We start from the raw sequence: 22,640 nt of genomic DNA, 5'->3' as shown, positions 1-22,640 counted from the left end.
TGACTCAGCTCCTCTTCCCAAACCCCTCTTCTTCCCAGGGATTTAGGTCATGGCTGTGCTTTCTCCCTTCCCCAAAAATGACTCAGCTCCTCTTCCCAAACCTTGCTCCTTCCCAGGGATTTAGGTCAGAGCTTCCTCCCTTTCCCCAAAAAATGACTCAGCTCCTCTTCCCAAACCTCTCTTTTCCAGGGATTTAGGTCAGGGTTTCCTCCCTTCCCCAAAAATATCTCAGTTCCTCTTCCCAAACCTCTCTCTTTTCCAGGGATTTAGGTCATGGCCGTGCTTCCTCCTCAGCCCCCGGTGTTCCCTCTCCCACCCCACAGGTGCAGAACCACCCCTGGACGCCCTCCCACCCCCGGAGGGCTCCTGCTGCTCCTGGCTGGGATCTGGAGCAGCTCCAGGTGCTGGAGGTTCCGCAGGGAGCCGCGTTGGATCCCGAAGCTCTCCTGTTACCTGTGCACCCCGGTCACGCTCTCCTCCACGATGCCCTTGATCTTCTTGAACATGTTGGGGTACTTCTTGTAGATCCAGTGGGTGAGATCTCCTCCGTCGTCCAGGATCTGGAACGGAAACAGCCACGGCGTCACCCTGCAGGGAGCCACTGCTGGGATACAAGTGCCGGAGAGGAGAGGAGCCCGCTGGAAAACTGCCTTGGGAAAACCACCCGGCCCCAGAAATCCACGGTGGTGGGACTGGAGCTCTCCAGGGAATCCATTCCTGGTTCTGTGTCCCATCCATGGTGGGACTGGAGCTCTCCAGGGAATCCATTCCTGCTTCTTTGTCCCCATCCATGGGTTGGGAAGGGTCAGGTGGAACTGGGATCTCTCCAGGGAATCCATTCCTGGTTTTGTTTCCCATCCATGGTGGAACTGGGATCTCTCCAGGGAATCCATTCCTGGTTCTTTGTCCCATCCATGGTGGGACTGGAGCTCTCCAGGGAATCCATTCCCAGCTCTGTGTCCCATCCATGGTGGAACTGGAGCTCTCCAGGGAATCCATTCCTGATTCTGTGTCCCATCCATGGTGGAACTGGAGCTCTCCAGGGAATCCATTCCTGGTTCTGTGTCCCATCCATGGTGGGACTGGAGCTCTCCAGGGAATCCATTCCCAGCTCTGTGTCCCATCCATGGTGGGACTGGAGATCTCCAGGGAATCCATTCCCAGCTCTGTGTCCCATCCATGGGCTGGTGGGACTGGAGCTCTCCACGGAATCCATTCCTGGTTTTGTTTCCCATCCATGGTGGAACTGGAGCTCTCCAGGGAATCCATTCCCATCTCCATGTCCCATCCATGGGCTGGGAAGGATCAGGTGGGACTGGAGCTCTCCAGGGAGGAACTCAGAATTCAAAATTCGAAATTCAGAATTCGGAATTTGGAATCCCCTGGCTCCCAGGACGTCTCCACTCCATCAATCCCTGTTTGATGGAGCACTCCATCCTCCTTCCAAGAGAGAATCCAGCAGGTTCCCCTTCCCTGAGGGAGCAGGGGATGGAAACCCCACCAAGGAGACCCCTGGCTTTGCTGGGAGCTCACATCCAACAGCACATCCCATGTCCCTGCAGTTTTCCCAGCTTTTTGCAGGCAGGTTTTGGGGTGTTTTTTGGGAAAAAGAAAAAAAAACCAACATTTTATTTGAGATGGAAATAGTTTTTCCTAGGGAAAAAGCAGCTGTGGCAGGTACCTGGAGCTCCCCTCCATTCTCCTTCAACGGAAAACCCCTGGAGAGGCTCTTCCATGAAGGAAACCTCGCAGAGATTCCGTATTTTCCAGGAAAAAAAAAACCCACCCCTCTTCTGAAACCATTCCTGTCCAGAAGGAGCCTTCCCTTGAAGGTCAGAATTCCCAGAGCCCTCCCATGAAAGATTCCAGAACGGGAATGGCCGTGACTGGCCAAGGAACAGGGAGAAATCATGGGAAAAATGAGGGAGGCACAGAATTCCCAGAACAATCACGGGAAAAAATGAGGGAGGCACAGAATTCCCAGAGCGATCACGGGAAAAAATGAGGGAGGCACAGAATTCCCAGAGCAATCATGGGAAAAAATGATGGTGGCACAGAATTCCCAGAGCAATCATGGGAAAAATGAGGGTGGCACAGAATTCCCAGAGCGATCACAGGGAAAAATGAGAGTGGCACAGAATTCCCAGAACAATCATGGGAAAAATGAGGGTGGCACAGAATTCCCAGAGCGATCATGGGAAAAATGAGGGTGGCACAGAATTCCCAGAGCGATCATGGGGAAAATGAGGGTGGCACAGAATTCCCAGAGCAGTCATGGGAAAAATGAGGGTGGCACAGAATTCCCAGAGCAATCATGGGAAAAAATGAGGGAGGCACAGAATTCCAGAGCAATCACGGGAAAAATGAGGGTGGCACAGAATTCCCAGAGCAGTCATGGGAAAAATGAGGGAGACACAGAATTCCCAGAGCGATCACAGGGAAAAATGAGGGAGGCACGGAATTCCCAGAGTGATCATGGGGAAAATGAGGGAGGCACCGGAATTCCCAGAGCGATCACGGGAAAAATGAGGGAGGCACAGAATTCCCAGAGCAATCATGGGAAAAAATGAGAGTGGCACAAAATTCCCAGAGCAATCATGGGAAAAACGAGGGTGGCACAGAATTCCCAGAGCAGTCATGGGAAAAATGAGGGTGGCACAGAATTCCCAGAGCGATCATGGGAAAAATGAGGGAGGCACAGAATTCCCAGAGCGATCATGGGAAAAATGATGGTGGCACGGAATTCCCAGAGCAGCTGCGGCCGCCCCTGGATCCCTGGAATGTCCAAGGCCAGGCTGGACAGGGATTGGAGCAGCCTGGAATAGTGGAAATTGTCCCTGTGGAATGAGATGGGATTGAAGATCCCTCCCAACCCATCCCATAATTCCGCGACTTTGAACGAAGAGATCCCGGGAAAGCAAAATCCGCATTTTTCTGGGACGCCGGCTTGTTCCAAAAGTGACGTTTTGGATGGGAATTTTTTCCTCCCGGAGCTGCTCTTGTGTCTAGACTCAGTCTGAAACCTCGGGGGTGGATTTTTAATTTTCAATTTTTTTTTTTTTTTTTTTTGACATTCCCGGTTCTTTTTAAAGGTGACGGCGACTGGAAGGGATAAAAAAAAAAAAAATCCCACCTCAAACGAGGCGATATCGGGGAAAAACCCGGCTCAGATCCTCGTTTTTGTTCGGATTACTTCTCATCTCGTTTAGATCGGGAGCCCCAGGGCTCCAAAACCTCCGGGGGAAATGTGATGAAAGCTGCACATCTGACAGCTGAAAATGATTCCGCTCGCCCGATTCCGGGTGGAATTTCCCCGGAAACAAGGGCAGGCTGGAAAAGGGGAGCTGGGCTACCTGAGGTTCGTGTGGGTTAAAGCGCGGAAATCGGGGAAAAACCTGGGAAAACCACCTCGGCCAAAAGTGAGGATTTAAGGGTGAAAAGGGTGGAAAACTCTTCCCAAAAAAACCTCCGATTTGGAGCCATTTTCCAGCAGTTTTAAACTGCAGGAAGATACTCGGAAATCCAACAAAACACCCAAAAATCTGCTCCTGCTCCTGCTCTCCTCCTCCTCCTCCTCTCCAGGTGGGAATCCTTCCCAGCTCACCATGTTGGGCTGCCAGCCCTCGACGTTGACGCAGCGGTCGATGCACCACCAGAAATCGTCCTCGGATTCGCCCTTCCAGGCAAACACAGGGAACCCTGGGCAGGGAGGGAGAGGGGGTTAAGGCAGGGACAAATCCCGCGGGAATCAGCTCTTGGATTGATTAATTGATGCGTTGATTGATGTGGAATCAGGACGCAGCTTCGGGCAGCGAGACCCACGGGTGATGCGGTGGGTTTGGGTTCTGCTGGGTGTCCCAGAGCTCGTGGTCAGAGCTGTGGGGAATTCCCGGGATTTAAACAGGTACAATCCCTGGATTTATCCAGGTGAAATCTCTGGATTATCCAGGTCAAATTCAGGGACTCACCCAGGTAAAATCCTTGGCATCACCCAGGTAAAATCCCTGGATTTATCCAGGTAAATTCTTTGGTTTTATCCAGGTAAAATCATTGTCCTCAGCCAGGTAAAATATTTGGTCTTATCCAGGTAAAATCCCCAGATTTATCCAGGTGAAAACCCTGGAGTTACCTAGGTAAAATCCTTGGCATCACCCAGGTAAAATCCCTGGATTTATCCAGGTGAAATCCACGGACTCACACAGGTAAAATCCTTGGCATCACCCAGGTAAAATCCCTGGATTTATCCAGGTGAAATTCATGGACTCACCCAGGTAAAATCCCTGGATTTATCCAGGTGAAATTCATGGACTCACCCAGGTAAAATCCCTGGATTTATCCAGGTGAAATTCATGGACTCACCCAGGTAAAATCCTTGGTATTACACAGGTCAAATCCCCGGATTTACACAGGTTAAATCCTTGGCATTATCCAGGTAAAATCCTTGCTCTTGCCCAGTTAAAAATTGGTCTTATCCACGTTAAATCCTGGTCTTATCCAGGTAAAATCATTGACCTCATCCAGGTAAAATCTTTGGTCTTATTCAGGTAAAACCCTTGTCCTCACCCAAGTATAATCCTGGGCTTTTACACACGTAAAATCCTTGGCATTACCTAGGTAAAATCCCTGGACTTTTCCAGGTGAAATTCATGGACTCACCCAGGTAAATTCTTTAGTTTTATCCAGGTAAAATCATTGTCCTTATCCAGGTAAAATCTTTGGTCTTACCCAGGTAAAATCCCTGGATTTATCCAGGTGAAATCCATGGACTCACCCAGGTGAAATCCTTGGCATTATCCAGCAAATCCCCTCACTTTGCCAAGGCAAAATCCCTGAATTTACCCAGGTAAAATCCCTGGACTTATCCAGGTGAAATCCTTGGCATTACCCAGATAAAATCCTTTGTTTTACACAGTAAAATCCCTGAATTTACTCAGGTAAAATCCTTGGCCTCACCCAGGTAAAATCCCTTGTTTTACACAGTAAAATCCCCAGTTTTACACAGCTAAAATTCCAGGTAAATTCATTGGCCTCACCCAGGTAAAATCCCTTGTTTCACACAGTAAAATCCCTGGATTTACCCAGGTAAAATCATTGGCCTCATGCAGGTAAAAACCCTGAATTTACTCAGGTAAAATCCTTGGCCTCACACAGGTCAAATCCCGGGATTTACTCAGGTTAAATCCTTGGTCTTATCCAGGTAAAATCCTTGCTCTTGCCCAGTTAAAAATTGGTCTTATCCACGTTAAATCCTGGTCTTATCCAGGTAAAATAATTCGCCTCATCCAGTTAAATTCTTTGGTCTTATTCAGGTAAAACCCTTGTCCTCACCCAAGTATAATCCTGGGTTTTTACGCACGTAAAATCCTTGGCATTACCTAGGTAAAATCCCTGGACTTAGCCAGGATAAATCATTTGCCTCAGGCAGGTAAAATCCCTGAATTTACTCAGGTAAAATCCTTGGCCTCACACAGGTAAAATCCCCGGATTTACACAGGTTAAATCCTTGGCATTATCCAGGTAAAATCCTTGCTCTTGCCCAGTTAAAAATTGGTCTTATCCAGGTTAAATCCTGGCCTTATCCAGGTAAAAGAATTTGCCTCATCCAGTTAAATTCTTTGGTCTTGTTCAGGTAAAACCCTTGTCCTCACCCAAGTATAATCCTGGGTTTTTACACACGTAAAATCCTTGGCATTACCTAAGTAAAATCCCTGGATTTTTCCAGGTAAATTCATTGGCCTCATGGAGGTAAAACCCTGAATTTACTCAGGTAAAATCCTAGGCCTCACCCAGGTAAAATCTTTGGCATTACCCAGGTAAAATCCCCAGTTTTACACAGGTGAAATCCCTGGACTTTTCCAGGTAAAATCCTTGGTCTTACCCAGGTAAAATATCTGGATTTATCCAGGTGAAATCCTTGGCATTTCCCAGTAAATCCCCTGACTTTGCCAAGGTAAAATCCCTGAATTTACCCAGGCAAAATCCCCAGTTTTACCCAGGTAAAATCCCTGGATTTACCCAGGTAAAATCCTTGCTCTCTCCCAGGTAAAAACTCCGGACTTATCCAGGTCAAATCCCTGGAATTACCCAGGGAAATTCTTTGGTCTTATCCCGGTAAAATCCTTGGTCTTTTCCAAGTAAAATCCTTGGATTTACCCAGGTAAAACCCCTGGGATTATCCAGGTAAAGCTCCTGATTTTTCCAAGTTAAATCCCTGGATTTATCCAGGTAAAATCCTTGGCCTCACCCAGGTAAAACCCCTGGGATTATCCAGGTAAAGCTCCTGATTTTTCCAGGTAAAATCCCTGGATGTATCCAGGTAAAACCCTTGGTGTTTTCCAGGTAAAATCCCTGGATGTATCCAGGTTAAAACCTGTGGCCTCACCCAGATAAAATCCCTGGTTTTAGGGAAAACCCCTGGATTTTCCCCGGTAAAATCCCTGGACACACCCAGGATTTCCCAGGTAACCCCCACACGTTCAGTTTCTGCTTTGGGAATTACATCCCACCCCCAAATTCTCTCTTTCACCCGAATTTTGCCCCGAATTATAGAATTTAAACCCAATTAATCTTCGTTTCTCTGAGCAAAATGACTTCCAGCTTCAGCTCAATAAATGACATTTTTAACGAAGATTTTACCTGGGTAAGACCAAAGGTTTTACCTGGATAAATCCAGGGGTTTTACCTGGATAAGTCCAGGAAAAAACAAACAAAAAAAACCCAAACAAAAACATTCCAAGAGTTCCTGAGCTCTGGAAAGGGTTGATTTTGTGCTGTAGGTTTATTCTAAATTGAAGGGAATAAAGAGGAAAAACTCCAAGGGGTGATAAACGATGGGGCAGCAAAAATTCCCAATAAAACGCAGGAGAATTTCCCTATAAAATGCAGGAGAAATTCCCTTTAAAATGTAGGAAAAATCCCTTATAAAACGTAGGAGATTTTCCCTATAAAATCCAGGAGCAATTCCCTAAAAAATGCAGGTGAAATTCTCTATAAAATCCAGGAGACTTTCCCTATAAAATCCAGGAGAATTTCCCCATAAAAAGCAGGAGAAATTATCCGTAAAATCCATGAGAAATTTCCTATAAAACCCATGAGGAATTCCCTACAAAATTCAGGAGAAATTCCCTATAAAATGAAGGACAATTTCACTATAAAATGCAGGAGGATTTCCCTATAAAATGCAAGATGAATTCCCTATAAAACCCATGAAGAATTCCCTATAAAACCCATGAGGTATTCCCAACAAAATTCATGAGGAATTCCCTATAAAATTCATGAGGAATTATGTAAAAAATGCACGAGGAATTCCCCTATAGAATCAAGGAGGATTTCCCTATAAAATGAAGGAGAATTTCCCTATAAAATTCAGGACGAATTCCCCTATAAAATCCAAGAGAGATTCCCTGTAAAACCTATGAGCAATTCCCAATAAAATCCAGGATGAATTACCTATAAAACCCATGAGGAATCCCCAGTAAAATGCAGGAATTCCCTACAAAACCCATGAGGAATTCCCAAGAAAATCCAAGATGATTTCCCTACAAAACCCATGAGGAATTCCCAAATAAATGCAGGAAGAATTCCCTATAAAACCTATGAGGAATTCTCAATGAAATGCAGGATTTCCCAAGAAAACCCATGAGGAATTCCCAATAAAACCCATGAGGAATTCCCAATAAAATGCAGGATGAATTCCCTATAAAACCCAGGATGATTTCCCAATAAAATCCAGGAATTCCCAAAAAACCCCAGGATGATTTCCCAATAAAATGTAGGAAGAAATCGCAATAAAATGCAGAATGAATTCCCAATAAAACCCAGGATGAATTCCCTACAAAACCCAGGATGAATTCCCAATAAAATGCAGGAATTCCCAATAAAACCCAGGATGAATTCCCAATAAAACCCAGGATGAATTTCCAATAAAATGCAGGATGATTTTCCAATAAAATCCAGGAATTCCCAAAAAAAACCCAGGATGAATTCCCAATAAAATGCAGGAATTCCCAATAAAACCCAGGATGAATTCCCTATAAAACCCAGGATGATTTCCCAATAAAATGCAGGAAGAATTCCCAATAAATACAAGGATGAATTCCCAATAAAACCCATGAGGTATTCCCTATAAAACCCAGGATGAATTCCCAATAAAATGCAGGAATTCCCAATAAAATCCAAGATGAATTCCCTATAAAACCCAGGATGATTTCCCAATAAAACGCAGGATGAATTCCCAATAAAATCCCGGATGAATTCCAGTAAAATCCCGGATGAATTCCCAATAAAACCCATGAGGTATTCCCTATAAAACCCAGGATGAATTCCCAATAAAATGCAGGAATTCCCAATAAAATCCCGGATGAATTCCCAATAAAATCCCAGATGAATTCCAGTAAAATCCCGAATGAATTCCCAATAAAATCCCGGATTAATTCCCAATAAAATCCCGGATGAATTCCAGTAAAATCCCGGATGAATTCCCAATAAAACCCATGAGGTATTCCCTATAAAACCCAGGATGGATTCCCAATAAAATGCAGGAATTCCCAATAAAATCCCGGATGAATTCCCAATGAAATCCCAGATGAATTCCAGTAAAATCCCGGATAAATTCCAGTAAAATCCCGGATGAATTCCAGTAAAATCCCGAATGAATTCCCAATAAAATCCCGGATGAATTCCCAATAAAACCCAGGATGAATTCCCAATAAAATCCCGAATGAATTCCCAATAAAACCCAGGATGAATTCCCAATAAAATGCAGGATGAATTCCCAATAAAATCCCAAATGAATTCCCAATAAACCCCAGGATGAATTCCCAATAAAACCCAGAATGAATTCCCAATAAACCCCAGGATGAATTCCCAATAAAACCCAGAATGAATTCCCAATAAAACCCAGGATGAATTCCCAATAAAATCCCGGATGAATTCCCAATAAAATCCCGGACGAATTCCCATAAAATCCCCGGGAAGCCGCGGAGGTTCCGTACCGCTCTCGGCCAGGGCCGCCGCCACCTCGTTCAGGGTGGAGTAGATGTTGCAGGCGGCCCAGCGGCACTGAGCCCCCAGCGCTCCCAGCGTCTCCATCAGCACCTGCATCCCGAAAAAACACGGAAAATCAGGGTTTTATTTACAAAAACACCGGGAAAATCGGCCCAGAGAGGAAAAGCGGGGGGGTTATTTGTAAAAACATCGGGAAAATTGGCTCAGAGAGGAAAATCAGGGAGGGGTTATTTGCAGAAACTCTGGGAAAATCAGCTCAGCCGACAGGAAATTGGGAGTTTTGTTTGCAAAAACACCAGGAAAATCGGCTCAGAGAGGAAAATTGGGGGGGTTATTTACAAAAACTCTGGGAAAATCAGCTCAGACAACAGAAAATTGGGAGTTTTGTTTGCAAAAATATCAGGAAAATTGGCTCAGAGAGGAAAATCGGGGAGGGTTATTTGTAAAAACACCGGGAAAATCGGCTCAGCCAACAGAAAATTGGGAGTTTTGTTTGCAAAAACACCAGGGAAATCGGCTCAGAGAGGAAAATCGGGAGGGTTATTTGCAGAAACATTGGGAAAACCTGTTCAGAGAGGAAAATTGGGAGTTTTGTTTGCAAAAACATTGGGAAAATCGGCTCAGAGAGGAAAATTGGGAGGGGTTATTTACAAAAACATTGGGAAAATCAGCTCAAAGAGCAAAACTGGGAGCTTTATTTGCAAAAATATCAGGAAAATCAGCTCAGCCAACAGAAAACTGGGAGTTTTATTTGCAAAAACATTGGGAAAATCGGCTCAGAAAGCAAAATCGGGGGGGTTATTTGCAGAAAAATTGGGAAAATCGGCTCAGAGAGGAAAATCGGGTTTTATTTGCAAAAACATCAGGAAAATTGGTTCAGTCAACAGAAAATTGGGATTTTTGTTTGCAAAAACATTGGGAAAATCAGCACAGAGAGGAAAATCGGAAGGGTTATTTGCAGAAAAATTGGGAAAATCAGCTCAGAGAGGAAAATCAGGGGGGGTTATTTGTAAAAACACCGGGAAAATCGGCTCAGCCAACAGAAAATTGGGAGTTTTATTTGCAAAAACACCAGGAAAATCGGCTCAGAGAGGAAAATCAGGGGTTTTGTTTGCAAAAATATCAGGAAAATCGGCTCAGAAAGGAAAACCAGGGGGGGGTATTTGGAGAAATATTGGGAAAATTGGCTCAGAGAAAAAAATCAGGGGGGTTTTGTTTGCAAAAACTTCAGGAAAATCAGCTCAGAGAGGAAAATCGGGAGGGTTATTTGCAGAAACATTGGGAAAATCAGCTCAGCCAACAGAAAATTGGGAGTTTTGTTTGCAAAAACACCGGGAAAATCGGCTCAGAGAGGAAAATCGGGGGGGGTTATTTGTAAAAACACCAGGAAAATCGGCTCAGAGAGGAAAATTGGGAGGGGTTATTTGGAAAAACATCGGGAAAATTGGCTCAGCCAACAGAAAATTGGGAGTTTTGTTTGTAAATGAATCGGGAAAATCGGCTCAGAGAGGAAAATCAGGGGGGTTATTTACAAAAACTCTGGGAAAATTGGCTCAGGCAACAGAAAATTGGGAGTTTTGTTTGCAAAAACATCAGGAAAATCGGCTCAGAGAGCAAAATCGGGAGGATTATTTGCAGAAACATTGGGAAAATCTGCTCAGAGAGGAAAATTGGGAGTTTTGTTTGCAAAAACATTGGGAAAATTGGCTCAGAGAGCAAAATCGGGAGGGGTTATTTGCAAAAACACTGGGAAAATCAGAACAGAGAGGAAAATCGGAAGGGTTATTTGCAGAAAAATTGGGAAAATCAGCTCAGAGAGGAAAATCAGGGGGGGTTATTTGTAAAAACACCGGGAAAATCGGCTCAGCCAACAGAAAATTGGGAGTTTTATTTGCAAAAACACCGGGAAAATCGGCTCAGCCAACAGAAAATTGGGAGTTTTGTTTGCAAAAAGATTAGGAAAATCGGCTCTCACCGCCGTCTGTGCCGTGATGTGAGTGCACCCCACGATCTTGGCCCCGGCCAGAGGCTTCTCCCCCTGAGCTCTCTTCCTCAGAGCCATCAGTGCCGGCATTTCTGCGGGGAAAACGGGAAAAGGAGCTCGGGAACGGCATGGGAAGAGCGCAGGAGGAGCTGCCCGGCGTTCCCGTAAACCCACACAGCCTCGAACCAGCCAAAGCCTCGAGAGCAAACCCCAAATACGACAAAATGACCCCAAACCCCTCTGGGTTTTCCCCGTTGTGTTCAGATTTCTGCCTCCAGGTGAGGCTGCAGGAAAATCTGCTTCAGGCTGAGGATTTGGGATTTGCTGCTCCAGCTCTCCAATATCCAACACCTGAACCCGGCCCGGCCTTTGCTGGGTTTTTTTTTTGGAGGTAATCAAGCTAAACCCAAATTGTCAAATTTCTGGGATGGATTTCACCTTTTCTACTGATCTAACAAAATAAGTTCAGCCATAAAACAGTTCCTTAATAGTTGGTTGGAACTACACAGCAAAACCCTGTAACTCCTTTCCCATCCCTCAAGATCCTACAGAAGATTTCCCATCCCTCAAGATCCTACAGAAGATTTCCCATCCCTCAAACCCCACAGGAATTTTCCCATCCCTCAAAATCCTACAGAAGATTTCCCACCCCTCAAACTCCACGGAAGCTTTCCCAACTCCCCAAATCCCACAGATTTCCCATCCTTCAAATCCCACAGAATCTTTCCCATCCCTCAAATCCCACGGAAGCTTTCCCAACTCCCCAAATCCCACAGATTTCCCATCCTTCAAATCCCACAGAATCTTTCCCATCCCTCAAATCCCACGGAAGCTTTCCCACCCCTCAAATCCCACAGATTTCCCATCCCTCAAACTCCATGGAATCTTTCCCATCCCTCGAACCCCACAGAAGATTTCCCATCCCTCAAACCCCACAGAATCTTTCCCATCCCTCAAATCCCATAGAATCTTTCCCACCCCTCAAACTCCACAGAAGATTTCCCAACCCTCAAATCCCACAGAAGCTTTCCCATCCCTCAAATCCCGTAGAAGCTTTTCCACCCCTCAAACCCCACAGAAGATTTCCCATCCTTCAAATCCCATAGAAGTTTTCCCATCCCTCAAACCCCGTAGAAGTTTTCCCATCCCTCAAATCCCATAGAAGTTTTCCCATCCCTCAAACCCCGTAGAAGTTTTCCCACCCCTCAAATCCCATAGAAGTTTTCCCATCCCTCAAATCCCATAGAAGTTTTCCCACCCCTCAAATCCCATAGAAGTTTTCCCATCCCTCAAATCCCACAGAATCTTTCCCATCCCTCAAATCCCGTAGAATCTTTCCCATCCCTCAAAACCCCCCGGAATCTTTCCCACCCCACAAATCCCCCCGGAATCTTTCCCATCCCAGCAGGGAGGGGCACAGGAAGCCAGCAGCACCCTGAGGCTCCCCAGGAGGGGATTTGGGAGAAGGAAGAGCCCCGGAGGAGGCGGAGGAAAGGAGCCGCCCTCACCCTGCTCGGCGATCTCGATCTCGCGGCGCCCGAACTCGGCCTGCTTGATGTTCTTCACGCAGAAGTCGCTGCTGCCCTTGGAGTTCTTCTGCTGCTTGTCCCGGGGAGAGGTCTCATCGTCGGAGCTGTCCGTGTAGGAGGCGGCTGCAGGGAGCGGAGGAGGTCAGGAACGGGATGAAGCCTTCCCGAAATCCTTCCCGAAATCCCCGTTACGCAGGGATGGCCCACGGAAGGTGTCCGTGGATGTTTTTCCATCCCAACTCCTTCCAGCCCCAGCTGCGATCTCTCCTTCTCCTCACTGTGACAGTTTTCCCAGCCGGGTTTTAGCTGGGAATTTTTAATTCTCATCTGCCTCTACCTCAACACCGCAGCAGAGGTGATGGATTGAGCACTGCCCAGTTCCCACAGGGGCTCATCTCCATGGCCCTCTCCCACCTCTCTTCCCAAAAGTTCTCCCACCTCTCCTCCCAAACATTCTCACACCTCTCTTCCCAAAAGTTTTTCCAGCTCTCTTCCCAAAAGTTCTGTCTCTCTCTAAACATTCTCCCACGTCTCTTCCCAAACATTCTCACGTCTCTTCCCAAAAGTTCTCCCATCTCTCTTCCCAAAAGTTCTCCCATCTCTCTTCCCAAAAGTTCTTTGTCTCTCTTCCCAAAAGTTCTCCCACCTCTCTTCCCAAAAGTTCTCACACCTCTCTTCCCAAAAGTTTTTCCATCTCTCTTCCCAAAAGTTCTGTCTCTCCCCAAACATTCTCCCACATCTCTTCCCAAAAGTTCTCCCACGTCTCTTCCCAAAAGTTCTCCCACCTCTCTTCCCAAATGTTCTCCCACCTCTCCTCCCAAACATTCTCACACCTCTCTTCCCAAAAGTTTTTCCAGCTCTCTTCCCAAAAGTTCTGTCTCTCTCTAAACATTCTCCCACGTCTCTTCCCAAACATTCTCACGTCTCTTCCCAAAAGTTCTCCCATCTCTCTTCCCAAAAGTTCTCTCACCTCTCTTCCCAAAAGTTCTCACACCTCTCTTCCCAAAAGTTCTTTGTCTCTCTTCCCAAAAGTTCTCCCATCTCTCTTCCTCAAAGTTCTCCTACCTCTCTTCCCAAAAGTTTTTCCATCTCTCTTCCCAAAAGTTCTGTCTCTTCCCAAACATTCTCCCACTTCTCTTCCCAAATGTTCTCCCACCTCTCCTCCCAAACATTCTCACACCTCTCTTCCCAAGTTTTTCCAGCTCTCTTCCCAAAAGTTCTGTCTCTCCCCAAACATTCTCCCATGTCTCTTCCCAAACATTCTCACACGTCTCTTCCCCAAAGTTCTCCCATCTCTCTTCCCGAAAGTTCTCCCATCTCTCTTCCCAAAAGTTCTCCCACCTCTCTTCCCAAAAGTTCTCCCATCTCTCTTCCTCAAAGTTCTCCCACCTCTTCCCAAAAGTTTTTCCATCTCTCTTCCCAAAAGTTCTGTCTCTCCCCAAACATTCTCCCACTTCTCTTCACAAATGTTCTCCCACCTCTCTTCCCAAACATTCTCACACCTCTCTTCCCAAGTTTTTCCAGCTCTCTTCCCCAAAGTTCTCTCATCTCTCTTCCCAAAAGTTCTCCCATCTCTCTTCCCAAAAGTTCTTTGTCTCTCTTCCCAAAAGTTCTTTGTCTCTCTTCCCAAACATTCTCCCACCTCTCTTCCCAAACATTCTCCCACCTCTCTTCCCAAACGTTCTCACACGTCCTTTCCCAAAATTCAGCCCTCCACATCTCCCAGACACCCCACAAAACGCCTGCTGAGGTTTAGAGCACTTCCAAACCCAGCAGGAACTGTAATTCCAGGCCCTCTTCCATCCCAAACAGTCACGGGGAGGGCGCGAGTTGATGATTTTCCCGTTGCCGTGGGATTCCCGACCCTCGGATTTGCGCCGTTTTGGTTTTCCCTCACAGTGACGACGAGCTGGTGCTCATGTGGGATGGTTGGAAGGAACTCCTCCATCGGGAGATTGGGGTGGATTGTCCAGGGAGCTGCTGGCTCTCCATCCTCTGGGGATTTCGGGAATTGTCTGGAAAGCCGGGGATGGCCGGATCCCGTCCTGAGCCCCACGGATCGGATTAAGGTTCTGCCTTAAGGGAGGCTGTGGATGTGCTGAAAGAATTCCAGGAGCTGTCGACGATTGTCCTCCTTCCTTATCGGTGCCCTCCAAACTTCCGATTACGGAATCGGCCCACGGCGGACAGATGGAAGAGCCCTTGCTGGAGTTAGAGCTCCTCTTTCCCGTTGGATTCCCAAAATCCCGGGAAAGGAAACAAAATCACACCGATTTCTGATCTGAGTCAGGATGGATCAGGCAGCACTTTGGACCAGCTGAAGGAATCCCTTGTGCCACGTTTTCCTCTGGAGTGATTCGAGTCACGATGGATCAGCCAGCGCTTGGGATCAGCCGAAGGAATCCCTTGTGCCACGTTTTCCTCTGGAATCTGCCCTCGCTGTGGGAAACCAAAGCTCTTCCATCTTCCAGGCCTGGCACCAGCAGCCAGAGCAGTGCAGTGAGCTCCAAATCCCAGCTCCTCTTCCGTCTCCAGGTGACCTTTCCAGGAACCCAACTGGAGAGCCCCACATTCCTCATGGAATTCTTCTCCTCCAAGTCCTTCCTCTTCAGGTGACCTTTCCAGGAACCCAGCTGGAGAGCCCCACATTCCTCATGGAATTCCTCTCCTCCAAGTCCTTCCTCTCCAGGTGACCTTTCCAGGATCCAACTGGCCATTCCCTCATTCCTCATGGAATTCTTCTCCTCCAAGTCCTTCCTCTCCAGGTGACCTTTCCAGGATCCAACTGGAGAGTCACACATTCCTCATGGAATTGCTCTCCTCCAAGTCCTTCCCCTCCAGGTGACCCTTCCAGGACCCAACTGGAGAGTCCCACATTCCTCATGGAATTGCTCTCCTCCAAGTCCTTCCTCTTCAGGTGACCTTTCCAGGATCCAACTGGCCATTCCCTCATTTCTCATGGAATTGTTCTGCTCCAAGTCCTTCCTCTCCAGGTGACCTTTCCAGGATCCAACTGGCCATTCCCTCATTTCTCATGGAATTGTTCTGCTCCAAGTCCTTCCTCTCCAGGGGACCCTTCCAGGACCCAACTGGAGATTCCCTCATTTCTCACAGAATTGTTCTGCTCCAAGTCCTTGCCCTCCCAGGACCCAACTGGCCATTCCTTCATTCCTCACAGAATTGTTCTGCTCCAAGTCCTTCCTCTCCAGCCCATGTGGTGCTTGTGAACTCAACCCGAGGCCTGGCATCCACTGATTTGTTCCATCCCAGAGGAATTCCGTGGTGGAACAGCTCCATCCGTGATGGCCCTGGTGGAATTGGCCGATATTTTGGATCGCCGGGAATGACGGATACGGTGATGGATACTCCTTCTTCCATGTCCCCACGGGCCTCTGGAACCCATGAGAGCTGTTCCAGCCAACGGCCAAGATTCCACCAAATTCCACCCCAAATCCTCACTGGGGGAACGGGGCAGCAGGAAGGTTCTCATGGTGCCCATCCCACCAGCATTCCCAGGGAGCCGCGGCATTCCAGCGGGGACGGATGCCAGTAGCCCTTTCATTTATCCACAGTAAATCAAACAATCTCCCACCCTGATTGGCTCCGGTGACACTTCCACACCAAAAAAAAACCCCAAAAAATGAGTTAACCTGGCCACGGGGTTGTGTTTCCTACAGGATCCAATAAGCTGCACATTTTCTCTCATGAGAAGGGATTCAAAATTCCAAGGAAAAAGCTCAGCCAGTAAATCAAACAATCTCCCACCCTGATCAGCTCCGGTGACATTTCCACACCAAAAAGAAACCCAAAAAGAAGTTAATTGGCCATGGAGCTGTGTTACCTGCAGGATCAAACAAACTCCACACTTTTCCCTCCTGCCTTGTGGGAAGGGTTTCAAGATTCCAAGGAAAAAGTTCAGCCAGTAAATCAATCAATCTCCTACCCTGATCGGCTCTGGTGATATTTCCACACCAAAACCCCCCACAAAAAATGAGTTAAACTGGCCATGGAGCTGTTTTTCCTGCAGGACACAATGAGCTCCACACTTTCCCTCCTGGCTCGTGGGAAGGGATTCAAAATTCCAAGAAAAAGCTCAGCCAGTAAATCAATCAATCTCCCACCCTGACTGGCTCCAGTGACATTTCCACACCAAAACCCCCCAAAAATGAGTTAACCTGGCCATGGGGTTGTGTTTCCTGCAGGACACAATGAGCTCCACACTTCCCACAAAGATTCCAAGGAAAAAGCTCAATTGTAAATCAAACAATCTCCCACCCTGACTGGCTCCGGTGACATTTCCACACCAAAAAAAAACCCCAAAAATGAGTTAAACTGGCCATGGGGTTGTGTTTCCTGCAGGACACAATGAGCTCCACACCTTCCACAAAGATTCCAAGGAAAAAGTTCAGCCAGTAAATCGAGCAATCTCCCACCCTGATCAGCTCTGGTGACATTTCCACACCAAAACCCCCCCCCAAAAATGAGTTAACCTGGCCATGGGGTTGTGTTTCCTGCAGGACACAACGAGCTCCACACTTCCCACAAAGATTCCAAGGAAAAAGCTCAATTGTAAATCAAACAATTTCCCACCCTGATCAGCTCTGGTGACATTTCCACACCAAAAAAAAACCCCAAAAATGAGTTAAACTGGCCATGGGGTTGTGTTTCCTGCAGGACACAACGAGCTCCACACCTTCCACAAAGATTTCAAGGAAAAAGCTCAATTGTAAATCAAACAATCTCCCACCCTGATCAGCTCTGGTGATATTTCCACACCAAAAACCCCCCACAAAAATCAGTTAAACTGGCCATGGAGCTGTGTTTCCTGCAGGACACAACGAGCTCCACACCTTCCACAAAGATTCCAAGAAAAAAGCTCAGCCAGTAAATCGAGCAATCTCCCACCCTGATCAGCTCTGGTGACATTTCCACACCAAAACCCCCCCAAAAAAGGAGTTAATTGGCCATAGAGCTGTGTTTCCTGCAGGACACAACGAGCTCCACACTTTCCTTCCTGGCTCATGGGAAGGGATTCAAAATTCCAAGAAAAAAGCTCAGCCAGTAAATCAAACAATCTCCCACCCTGACTGGCTCCGGTGACATTTCCACACCAAAAAAAAACCCCAAAAATGAGTTAACCTGGCCACGGGGTTGTGTTTCCCGCAGGATCCAACAAACTCCACACCTCCCACAAAGATTCCAAGGAAAAAGCTCCGCCTGGGCGCCGGGCGCGTGCCAGGCTCCCCCAGAGCCGCCCGGCTCCCGCTCCCAGGGAATTAGGAGGGAATTAGGCGTCGCTGGAATTTCTCCCCATCCTCGGCGGGGGGTGAAGGGCGAATCCCGCCCTGCCGACAACCCCCGAGCGCAGCGGGGCTCCCGCTCTTGTTCCCAATCCCGCGGCACATCCCGAGGGACCAGGAGCCCGGATTGACCACCAAGGGAACCTTACACAAACCAAACTCTGTATCAAGGGCTCCAGGAGGAAGGATTGATTAGTTGGAGGAGTCTTGGAGTCCAGGGCATTCCTTTGGCTGCCCTGGAGGGTCAGGGACCTGGGCAGGGGGGTCTGGGACCCCGGCCCAGAGCTCAGAGAGACACTGGCTTTGATCTCAGTCCATGGGAAAAACTTCCTACACTGAGAGAAGGTTTACAGGCCACAAGAATGTGAGAAATAGTAGTTTAGCTTATCACAGAATGAGAAAATAGTAGTTTTAGGTTCCTAGCATTGAAGTGAACGGGGACAAGCCGGAGAATCTGGGGCGTTGTCTCCTTCTTCTTCTCCTTCTCCTTCCCTCACTCCATTGCTGCATTGACGTGGCACAAAGTAGTTAGTGAGGATTGGGTCAGAGTAAAGATGACCTTTTTAGTAACAGTGATAGACATTGGTAAGAAATAGTAAACAAGAAATACGTAGCAATTAGTATAAAAGATAAGGACAGCCCGGCTCGGGGGGAGACGTGAGGAATCCACGCAGCTGCGAACATCTTGTCGGACTCCGAGAAAATTGTAAGATAAGAAACAATAAACAAAGTATGCAACACCGAAAAATCTAAACCTGAGAACTCCGTCTCTTCCTTCGGCTCGGCTCGGAGCTGTGCAGGGGAGCAAAGGACCCTGAAACCACCTGAAAAACGGGGAAAGCTCCCGACAGAGGAGGATCAGTTCCTTGAAGGGACTTAATCTGTGTAGAGGTTACTTTAAAACCAGGCAGTTTTGGTTCTGGGGGCTAAAAGTAATTTTTTTTTTGAACAACAACAAAAACAAAAAAATCCTGTCGGGAGTCACCAGGTTTTCATAGGCAGGAGGATTTTTACTATTAAATCAATCTAAAATAGAGAAGTGTACATGTAATTGTGGTAATTAAATGAGTGCCGTTAGTTAATGTAACAGTGAACCAAATCGCTAAAAGTCAATTTTGCCTTTGTTTTCCTTGTCAAATGAAAAACAAGGACTGAAAGGAAAGGATTCCTGTCATTACTTGATGGGACAGTTTCCCAAAAATATTCTCCAAAGCTGATCAATGAAAACTATACAAAAGCAACTCCAGGAGGGATGGATGGGAAAAAACAAAAAAAACCCAAAAAACAAAAAAGGAGGGAAAACACCCCCCAGAATTCCTGAGTTGTACAATAACTGAAAAATGGAAATATTAATGATTTCCACATTGATTTTTCTCACTTGACACCACAGCCCAAGTCGTGTTTTCCAGGTAAATTTTTCATTTTCCGCGTTACCCGTGAACCTTTCTCCTGCAAAATCCTAACCCAGGCATTTCCAGTGGGGACAAGGGGAAGGACAAGGAATCCATCCATCCATCCAGGGATCCATTCCCTCATTCATCTATCCATAGATCCATCCTCCATCCATTCATCCATGGATCCATCCCTCCATCCATCCCTCCATCCATCCCTCCATCCATCCCTCCATCCATCCCTCCATCCATCCATCCATCCATCCATCCTTCAATCCATCCCTCATTCATCCATGGATCCATCCATGGATCCATCCCTCCATCCATCCATTCATCATCCATCCATCCATCCATCCATCCATGGATCCATCCCCATCCAACCATCTTCATGGATCCATCCATCCATCCAACCCCCATCCATCATCCATGGATCCATCCAGCCATCCCTCATCCATCCATCCACCCATCCATGGATCCATCCCTCATTCATCCATCCGTCCATCCATCCATCCATCAATGGATCCATCCCTCATTCATCCATAATCCATAATCCATCATCCATCCATCCACCCATGGATCCATCCCTCCATCTATCCATTTATCCATCCATCCATCCATCCATCCCTCATCCATCCATCCATCCATCCATCCATCCATCCATCCCTCATCCATCCATCCATCCATCCATCCATCCATCCATCCATCCATCCCTCATCCATCCATCATCCATCCCTCATCCAACCCCCATCCTCCACCTCTCCATCTATCCATCCATCCATGGATCCATGGATCCATCCATCCTCCATCCATCCCCCATCCATCCATCCATCCTTTATCCATCCACGCATCCGGCAGCTGTCATGGGAACTGAAGTTCTCCACCAGGAATGCCAATCTCTCTCCTTTCATTAGCAGGAAATAGAAGATTTCCACGAGCTAATTAACTGCAATTCTGATGTTAATTGCAAGGAGAGGAGGAGAATTCCCTGAAGTTGCTCCAAGTCCTTCCAGCTGTGACTCGGGAGCGAACACGGTGACGTCAGCCAGGCTAAGGAGACCCAGAGTCTGCAAAAATAATCCCAAAATATTCCCCGGTGCTCAGGGATCGGATGGAGTAGTGGATTCCAAACGAAGCCCGGGCTGACGTGCCTCTGGAGAGAACACGGCTTGAGCATTCCTGAATTTCTCCCTTTTTCCGTGGGAACGCAGTCAGCGCCAGCAGGATGGGTCACCCAGGTTGTCCCCAAGCTTTGAGGGGCTCCTCCCAACCTCTGGAAGAGGCTTTGGAGGTTCCTCCAAGCCTGGAAAGCGGCACGAAGGAAGCAGCAAGGCGGGAGGAACAGCCGGCTTTCCCACAAAAACCGGGATGAAGCCACGGGATTGCGGTGTCCAGGATCAGGTCAGAACCTCCAGCAGCTGCACCTTCTGGAGATGAGCACCTCTGCCAGGAGCTGAGTGACCGGATAACCACGGCTTTTCCAAGCCAATTTCCTGCTGAGGAATTCCAAGAGCTCCTCACAGCCCGCTCCTGCCCCAGCTCCTCTCCGACGTCCTCGGAATGGCGGGAATGAGTGGAGAAACACCGAGGAGGGTCCCCAGTGAGGAGGACTTCTGGCCACCAGCCACGAACCATCAGGAGGAGCTGGAGCCGGAGTTTCCCGAGGTTTTCCACGCTGGGAATCAGAGCTTTGAACCTCTCAGGCTGGGCTGGATGAGTCTTGGAGCAACCTGGACTGGTGGGAAGTGTCCTTGACCAGCGCAGGGGGTTGGAATGAGATGAGCTGTAAAGTCCCTGAAACTACCCGGATTCTCCCTGAATACACCGTGAGCTGCCAAGTCTCCCAAAAATCCATCCAGGGAGATTCCAGCAGGAGAAACCCCTTCCAAGAGCCCTTCAATGTCCCCGAAGACTCCAACCTCACGTGCCACAAACCCACAGTGCGATGGATCCCTGCGGATTTACTCGGCGCAGGAGGGAAGGTGATACTCAAGCGGGAATAAAATGTGGGGAAAAACAATTTTCCTGAGCCTGGGAGGAACAGGATGGGGAGGACAGGAGGGAACGGAAGGGAAGGTTAAAAACCCCCCCTGCACACCGGGGTTACGAAACGAGAGCAGGAGAGCACCGGAATCATTTAATTTTCCATCCAGCTATAAAAGACGAGGAGGAAAAAAAGCAAAACCGTGTTTGCACGCCTTCCCGCCGAGCCCGGAGCGGAGGCGGGAGATGATCCCTGCACACACCTGAGCTGTAGCTGTCCGTCGACGACTGCGAGATGGAGCGGGACAGCGACCGGCGGCCGATCTTGGTCGGGCGCTTGTTGAACTCCTGCTTTTGGTCGGCAAACTGGATCTGTGGAAGGAAAACAGGGATTTTCTGTAAAAAAACCAAAAACCCTGCCAGATCAATCCCAAGGACCCAAAGGCTTGAGCAGACCCCGTCTCAGCCGTGGCCCGGAGCACAATTCCCGTTTTTTCTCATGGGGATTGGATAGGGCGAGTTTTGCCCATTCTGTTTAATTTCAGCCCTTCCAGCCAAGACTGGAGGTGTCGCTCCAGGCTGTAGAATTTTGGGAGCGCGGACGCACGGAGAACGCAAGTTTTCAGGAGCGCAGAGCAGCCCGACACCGGGTCAGGAACGCCCAGGGGAAGGGAAAATCCACACCAAACCCAAGCCACAGCCAGGGCCGTGCCGGGATTAACGCCCTGATCCCGGCGGGACGGGGCTTTGCGCACACACAGCCGGGGTTTGTGTTCCTCCTCTAAGAAGCTGCTGGCCTGAAATAACTTCGCTTTTTTGTCCTTTTTTCTTCCCTTCATTTAGAACAAACCCCTCCACGGCTGAGCAGCTCCACCAAGGGAGGAGGTTCCTGGCGTGACGCGGTGCTGGAGACACGCGGGGATTCGAACAAAGGGGGAATAATTTGGGTTAAATTCACATTTCCCTTTTACCTGCATCCCCTCTTCAAGGGCATCGAGCACGGCTTTTCCCACAACGCAATGATCTGGGAAAATTCAGAGCTCGCTGAACCCTCACACGACCCAAAGCGAGTAAACGACGAAGAAAAAGAAGTCCCGGACTGAACCGGGCAGAATTAGAGCCAGACTTTAATAAACTCTTTAAGGTTTAAAGCCCTTAAACACTGCCACAAGCTGGGCTCAGCTTTAGCTGAAGGAGCTTGGAAGCACCAGGAAAGGGAAATTCGGGAAGGGGCCAGGTCAAGGCTCAGATCTGTTTTTGGCTTGCGCTGGCCGACGTCCTTGGGCTTTAGTTCTTTAGGGAACAGACGGAGAGAGCAAAAAGGGAATTTCACAGAGTCCCGGAATGGTTTGGGTTGGAAGGGACCTTAAAGATCCTCCAGTTCCATCCCCTGCCACGGGACACCTTCCCCTATTCCAGGGTGCTCCAATCCCTGCCAAACCCATGACAG

General features: G+C 47.9%; 1 protein-coding gene across 1 annotated transcript in view; it reads right to left on the bottom strand.

Moving 5' to 3' along the window:
- The window catches only part of AHCYL2 (adenosylhomocysteinase like 2), a 42,833-nt gene extending 21,274 nt beyond the window's left edge, over positions 1 to 21,559 (bottom strand). The window contains 6 exon segments of the mRNA XM_040062148.2: positions 454 to 560; positions 3,605 to 3,699; positions 8,994 to 9,096; positions 10,982 to 11,082; positions 12,499 to 12,642; positions 21,454 to 21,559. Of these exon segments, the coding sequence (XP_039918082.1) occupies positions 454 to 560; positions 3,605 to 3,699; positions 8,994 to 9,096; positions 10,982 to 11,080 (404 nt within the window). The 5' untranslated portion in view covers positions 11,081 to 11,082; positions 12,499 to 12,642; positions 21,454 to 21,559.
- Positions 21,560 to 22,640: the final 1,081 nt, after the last annotated feature.

Source organism: Hirundo rustica, chromosome 4, assembly GCF_015227805.2.
Source record: "Hirundo rustica isolate bHirRus1 chromosome 4, bHirRus1.pri.v3, whole genome shotgun sequence".
NCBI classification, from domain to species: domain Eukaryota; kingdom Metazoa; phylum Chordata; class Aves; order Passeriformes; family Hirundinidae; genus Hirundo; species Hirundo rustica.
This window is presented reverse-complemented; position numbering and strand designations above follow the sequence as displayed.